Consider the following 7,094-nt stretch of genomic DNA (forward strand, 5'->3'; position numbering starts at 1 on the left):
TGAAACTCGATTAATAAAGTTTATTAACGGTTATTTTTCTGGTTATTAATCAGCTAATACGCATGCGTATTGAATAAATTTTAAAAACAATTTTAATCCGCTAGAGGGAGAGAAAAGTTTTTTTTTAGTATTTTAATCATCTAGCATCTTTATGTTTCATGTTTATAAAAAAAAAAAAAAACAACAACAACAACAACAACAACAAATGATTATCTAATTTTTTAAAAATAAACAATATAGTTAATGTTATAATTTAATTGTTAAGGTACATTCTCAGCTACCTTCCGAATATAAGAATTTCTTGAAATTTATACAGTATGTAATTGAAATATTGATAAATCATTTCGTGAAATAATATATTATGTTACAGACTTATTTTTTTTATAATAATTAATTAAACTTGGCTACTTTTAGAGAGGTTAAACATGGGCTCTTATGGGAGGGGATGTTTGAAATTTTTTTGATCATAACTAAATTACATTTCTAAATATAAGATTTTATTGAAAAACTGATAGATAATAGTAAAAATAATAAGGAATTTTTTAATACCTGGTTTATATGGGGTTAGAGAACTGATTTCGTTATTTTAATTAAAAATATGTGGTAAAAAGTTGTTTTTTTACTGATTTTCTAATGAAGAGCCATAATATTGAAAAAGCGGGAAAATTTAAACTTGCATAAAAGAAATTTGATTACAAAATAATGGAGCATCATAAATGCAAACATTAATGAAAATATTATTAAAAATGTTTTTATTAACCATATAAAATTGAGATTGATAATAAATATTAATATTAATTGGATGCATACTAACAAAAAAAAATTTTTGTGTGCAATATTGAAATGAATAAATATTATAGAATAATTGTTTTTATCAATATATAATTGGTTTTTATTGGAATATATTGCATAAGATTAATTAATAATGGAAAAAATAAATTGTTAACACAAAAAAAATGATCATGAAAATTTCAAACTTTTGGTTTTTTGGGGTTGGTAGGACAAAATCTCCAATGTAAAAAGCATAGGATTTTATTTAGGACACGCCCACAAAATCTAGCTGAAAATGTACCTTAAATAAAAAATGGAGTTAATTACAGATTATCTTGAAACATATGAAGGACGTGATAAATTTTTAAGAACATTGTCATATACGTCAAAGTTATTAACAATCATACCAAGATCACAGGAAAATGTAAACAAAATAAAATATTTTAGCAGTCAAATGAGTGATTGTCGTGTTATGTTGAGACTGTTTGATGATATTCCAACAATATACTATGCATATTCATATTGGAATGGCAAACAGGTTTGTTTATACTAAAATGAATTAATTAAATTGTTGTTAAATTATTATTGACTATATTATTTTATAACAGGAGTCAGATAGTTTATTGAGGTGGTTAAATATTGTACAAAATATATTGGATATTGTTTATTCACCAATTGAAACAGTTTGTTGGCTTGGTGAACATAAATTATTAAAAATTAATATTGACAAATGGGACAATGTGTCAACATGGTTTTGGATTATATCATTGTATATTTCTCTGGTGAAAGCTATGAGAAAACGTCATCATTATTGTAAACTAAAATGCAATAAACAATCATTAAATAAGTGAGTAATGATTTTTAACTTTTGTTATGTTTTTTTGTATTAATTATTGTATTAATTTTTAGAGCTGAGGTGGAACGTGTTGATGAAAAAATAAATAATGAAACGTTGACTTGTGTTAGAATGTTGCTGGATATCACCTATGCAATAAGTTATTTACCAGATGGTATATTATGGGCAGGAAAATTTAAGACATGGCATGTTGGAGCACTTGGTAGTTTATCTTCCATAATAAGTTTGTACCAAGTTTTTAAAAAACAAGCTTCAGATAAATGAAAATTAAGTATCCTTAAATTAAACTACTCAAAATAAAAAAAAAAAAAGAATAATTGTTATGGTAAATTGTTTATATTTTAAATTTGTTTATTTTTAATTTCAACATACGAAAAAAGACAATTAACTTGTTTTTTGTTTTGTTAATTTTGTATATAAAGATAGAATTTTTAAACAATATTTATAAGCCAGTTAGAAATAAAAGAATAAAATTTATTTTGTTAAATAAATTTTGCATAGTTGTTTTAAAAAAATATATATTATGTTGCAAAATTAGATTGTTTTAAATTAAGCTCCAATGACTTTGTTGTCTGTGTAACATTTCAACAGTTTGATTCCAGTTTGATCAGCGTTGTCTCCTTCTATTATAAAAAAACAATTTTTTCATTAAAATATTAGCCAATTATTTATATATTTTAAAAAATAATTTTAAACTTACTTAAGTCTTTGCATTTTTTCATAATCTCATCGGCTTTTTCAGCTGATACAACTTTGCCAATTTTTTCACGTGTAAGTTCAACATTCAAGTTACCACTGTTGTCCATCTAGCGATATAATAATTTTTTTTTAATTATAAATTATTTATAAACTTAATTTTTTCAATTATTAACTATTTGTAAACTTAATTTTTTAAATTGCTAATTATTTAAAAATTAATAAACATACCAGTCCTAATTTTTTCAGGAAACATGAAGAAAATTGACCTAGTTTTGGATCAGACTCATCCCAATTTCCTTTTTTTGCATTCTCAATTTTAGCTGGAATATTTATTATTAATTACAATTAAACTATACTTATTATTTTTAAGCCAAAAATTTAAATGTTAATTTAAAAAATTCACCTGGATCAGCAGATGATTCCTTGGCACAAGCAGCTCTAATTTCTTCAAGTTTAGAATTTTGCTCAGGAGTCAATGCACCCTGTACAAAAAAATTATCAAGCAAATAAATAAAAATTCCATAAATTCTATTAAAATAATTTTTAAATTATAAGATTAATAATAGTTGACTTACAAAAGCACCAACAATACAAGCAACAAAAATAATTGCAAAGAACTTCATGATTATTTCAACAGATAACTTAAAAACTTTAGTAAAATAATTGGCTGATAACTGAATGATAATCAATGATCAATTTTTCTTATATACCTCTCAGAATGAATTATTTAATTATGCTTGCATAAAAAAAATCCATAATAATTTCTTGTTTTTGCTAGAAGGTCAAGCATTTTATATTTATCATAAAAATAAGTGGAAATATACAAATAAATCCACATGTAAATTCATTAAATTAAAAAAAAGTTAAATAAATTAACACACTAATAAAAACAACTCGAGACACAAAGCAATTCACGATAAGAAAAAAAAAAAAAAATATAATAAATTTACACATCTTGCATGTATTTTTTTATGACTTTGAAATATCACAAATTATTCACATATTAAATCAGTGCATATACCTTGATTTTTATTTTTTATTGATGATTTTTTTTTCTGTAATTTTTAAGATTACATAATTATTATGATAAATATTATAAACTACATATATAAATAATGTTAATGTAAACAATAAGCCGTCTTTATTGATAAGGACCTGTTGCATAAAACAAGTTTTTATAATTTGAATTTAAAATTAGTTTACATTTAATTTTTAATTACGATTTAATATTTTAAAAAATGTAAATTATAAATAATATGGAAATATTTTTGAATGTTTATTTAACATTTTATTTTTTTATTCTTTTGATAAAAAAAAAATTTGAATAGTTTTTGTAATTGCAAAATCAGTTATCCAGCCATGCGAAAAGTAATAAAAATATATAATTATTATATAATCTATGATGATGTATGACAACTATTAATGATGTCGTTAATAGTATACACAATTTTAGAGTTAATTATTCAGTGTTTATATTTTTTTTTTGAACATAAATTTATTTTGAAAGTTACTTGATTGTAAATAATAGATTTTTACTTGATTACAAATTTTTTTTACATAATTTAAAATGATTTCTAGTGATTTAGGTTGGTTTAAGAAAAAAATTGCATCGAAATAATTTGAATTGAAAATATTACAAGCTATGATAATTATTGTTGTTTTAATATAGCTTTAAATTTGTAAATTAAAAATAAATTTTTGATAATAAACGTACAGGTCAAATGAAGGATTTTTAAATAACAAAGTTGTTGTTAAAATTAACATATTCATAATGATTTGTCAATGAAACATAAGTATTATTTAAAGGAAGGAAGCAATTATTTATATTTTTTTTTTCTCAAAACAAATTATTGACTAATTATTATATTGTAATATTTTTGAATTATCGTCTCCCCTCTTGCGTGTCTATATTCACACACAAAATGCATACATGAAGGACATCTAAATGAGATAAAATAATTACTATTTTTTTAGCTATATAAAGGATATTTTTTCGTATTGAATTAAGTAGACAGTGTTTGAGTATACATTGAGTCAACATGAATACATCAAGTGTTATCCTCGTTTTTTGTGCCTTGGCTATTACCATGGTAAGTTTAAAATTTCTCAATATGAAATAATAAATTTAGAAAAGAGACTATGTTTCATTTAAATATCCAAGAAAATAATATTTATTTATAATAATGTTTTCTATATTTATTTAGGTGGTTGGTAATCATGAAAAATTTCATGAAGCTATAGCAAAATGTAAAGAAGAGCTTAGTATTGATGATGAAATGTTTGAAAATCATAAAAAAAATCACTTCATAAGTGAAGATCCTAAACTAAAGTGTTGGGGAGCATGTCTTATGAAGAAAATGGGAACGGTGAGTTTAAATTTGCAAATGACTAATGATTATTATCATTCAATGAATCTTTTTTAACTGAAATAAAAGTATTTTTGTGTTATATTATTCCTATTGAATTTCTATTATTTCTATCTTGTTGTACAGTTCATTTGTAATTTATAAATTTTTTTTAACAGATGACAAATGAAGGCGTTGTCATGAAAGAAAAGGCTATCGAAATGATCCCCGCAGATATGAAGAATCGTGATAAACTCATGGAAGCAATTGAAACTTGCTCTATCAAATGTAAACTAAAAAAAAACAATCATTATTATTATATAATTAGAAAAAAAAATAGGCAATTAAATTATAATAGTTATTTAATATTTTTTTTAAATCGTTACAGCTGGTGCTGATGAATGTGAAACTGCATCCATGGTGCATAAATGCATAAAGGAAAAAATGGTAATGTTATAAAAATTAATAATTTTTTTGAAAACAAAATTATTCATTTATTTTTTTAAAAATAAATTTTTTTTTCAGCCGGAACGCCCCCAAAAACCAGATGGTAACTAAGAACTCAATAAACATATTTAACAAATGGATAATAATGGGATATATGAATAATCAGTATTTAAAAAAATCTATGTTAATAATTTTCCACATCGAGACTTGATTACGTTGTAAAGTCAGAATGTCTTAATCCATTATTTTCGTTTCTCAATCAATGCTTACAATTTTATCTCTTATTGACAATTTAAAATAATTTATTAATATCAGTTCTATATTATTTTTTTTTTCCAATCAAGGTATGTAACTAAAAAACTATTTTCAAACGAGTAGATTTTTTTTTTCAAATAAATTATTAATGTAAAAAAAAAAAAGATTAAACAAACAAAAAATGAATGAGTAAGAAAATATTATTAAAGACAAAAATAAATGATTTCTCTTGGAAAAAAAATGTCGAGTTGCTGGAAAAATTGTGTTTTTATTTTAATCAATAATAACAATAATAATTATATTACTATTGTCCGTATAAAATACCATGTACTTTTTAAAATTTTTAATATATATATGTATATTTTTATTTTATTTCTTTGTATTTAAATGTTTGTTGTTATGAACGATGATTGCTTAATCTGGCTTGACTTTAAACACTACTGAACAACTCATTACTAAAATAATCATAACTATTATATACTAACATATTAAAGACACCATATTGATAACTGAAAGAAAAATAAAAATACATATATTAAAAATATACTGAAATTTAATATGTATATAAACAAAAAAAAAAAAATGATTAATGATCAAGATTATTCAACAACGAACACTAAAAGTAAAGTTGAGCAATACAATAATAATAAAAATTGTGGCAAATAATGAGACTTGATAAATACAACAACTTATCATCCGACAGCGCATACCACAATGCAAATTGACATAACATGACTTACATTGAGTTACATGACCAACTCTCGACCACACGGACAAAAAATAAAATATTAAGCCTAAATCATCTCTAGAATTGAAAAAAATAAATCATTATTGATCAATTAAAAAAAATAATATGTATTGTAAATAAAAAAATCAAATCATCATAATATTACTTTTCTTTCAACGGACCTTGATCACACTAATAAAACCTAATAAATTGGCAAGGAAGAGAAAGCCCATCAGAAACATCTCATCTCTGAAGGGCATATCTTCTAAAGTCATTATTCGGCCACGCTCAGATGGTATGATCAGTACTCTTAACTCACCATATTGACCACCAATTACTTGTACCGTTAACGGTAACAACAGAGTTGAAATCTAAATAGTAAAAAATTAATTTTTTAGTGTGTCGTTGTTATTGATTGTTAACTTAATTTCAAATTTAGTCAAAAAAATATTATATATATTTTATATACTTACAACGCCATGAAGAGAGAAATATTTACCAGCACGATAAATCCAGCAGTAGGAACTATCCTCAAGTTTTTTCGGTTTTATCTATAGAAAAACAAATGAAATCATAAACAGCTTACTGATAAATGCAAGATTTTATATTTTATTCGATTTTCAATGGTATCATTGTTAATCAGTAGTAATTCTAAACTTTTCATCTGAATAATAATAAATAGTTAATGGAATGAAGATAATTCGAGTTTAAATTGATTTTCTTTTTTGACTGACCTCTTTATTTGTCAATGGTATCATCGTGGTAATATCAAACTTTTGCCACGCCCTGATATCACCTAAAATATTAACTTTTCTGATAATTATACAACTGGAATAAGTTGAGTTTAATAATTTCATTTATAAAATTACAAAATTTACATATTTTACATTATTGCTATTTATATACATTGAAAATATTTACAGATAGATACACGATTTCGTAATATAGATTGACATTTGTTTAGAGAGACATATATATAAGAACTTTGATGGCT

General features: G+C 23.2%; 3 protein-coding genes across 4 annotated transcripts; 2 read left to right on the plus strand and 1 right to left on the minus strand.

Annotated features, from left to right (window-relative positions):
* The first annotated feature begins 214 nt into the window (after nt 1-214).
* On the plus strand, nt 215-1,891 carry LOC122855413 (peroxisomal membrane protein 11C). Of its 2 annotated transcripts, XM_044156747.1 has the most exons (4): nt 215-260; nt 1,074-1,309; nt 1,380-1,618; nt 1,681-1,891. In XM_044156747.1, the coding sequence occupies exons 2-4, from the start codon at nt 1,085-1,087 to the stop codon at nt 1,889-1,891; spliced, it is 675 nt and encodes a 224-aa protein (XP_044012682.1). In that variant the 5' UTR covers nt 215-260; nt 1,074-1,084. The 2 variants fall into 2 exon arrangements, with proteins under 2 accessions (XP_044012682.1, XP_044012680.1); XM_044156745.1 differs by lacking the exon at nt 215-260 and having other exon boundaries at nt 745-1,309.
* LOC122855414 (general odorant-binding protein 56d-like) lies at nt 1,740-3,043 on the minus strand. Its single transcript, XM_044156748.1, has 5 exons — nt 2,902-3,043; nt 2,730-2,808; nt 2,555-2,646; nt 2,328-2,433; nt 1,740-2,250 (listed from the first exon to the last, which is right to left on the minus strand). The coding sequence occupies exons 1-5, from the start codon at nt 2,947-2,949 to the stop codon at nt 2,177-2,179; spliced, it is 399 nt and encodes a 132-aa protein (XP_044012683.1). The 5' UTR covers nt 2,950-3,043; the 3' UTR covers nt 1,740-2,176.
* Nucleotides 3,044-4,318: 1,275 nt separating this feature from the next.
* Nucleotides 4,319-5,256, plus strand: LOC122855415. The gene is made up of 5 exons (XM_044156749.1): nt 4,319-4,416; nt 4,531-4,692; nt 4,851-4,959; nt 5,060-5,118; nt 5,197-5,256. The coding sequence occupies exons 1-5, from the start codon at nt 4,366-4,368 to the stop codon at nt 5,227-5,229; spliced, it is 414 nt and encodes a 137-aa protein (XP_044012684.1). The 5' UTR covers nt 4,319-4,365; the 3' UTR covers nt 5,230-5,256.
* The last annotated feature ends 1,838 nt before the right edge of the window (nt 5,257-7,094 follow it).

The sequence above is a fragment of the Aphidius gifuensis genome, linkage group LG4, assembly GCF_014905175.1.
Source record: "Aphidius gifuensis isolate YNYX2018 linkage group LG4, ASM1490517v1, whole genome shotgun sequence".
Lineage (NCBI taxonomy): Eukaryota > Metazoa > Arthropoda > Insecta > Hymenoptera > Braconidae > Aphidius > Aphidius gifuensis.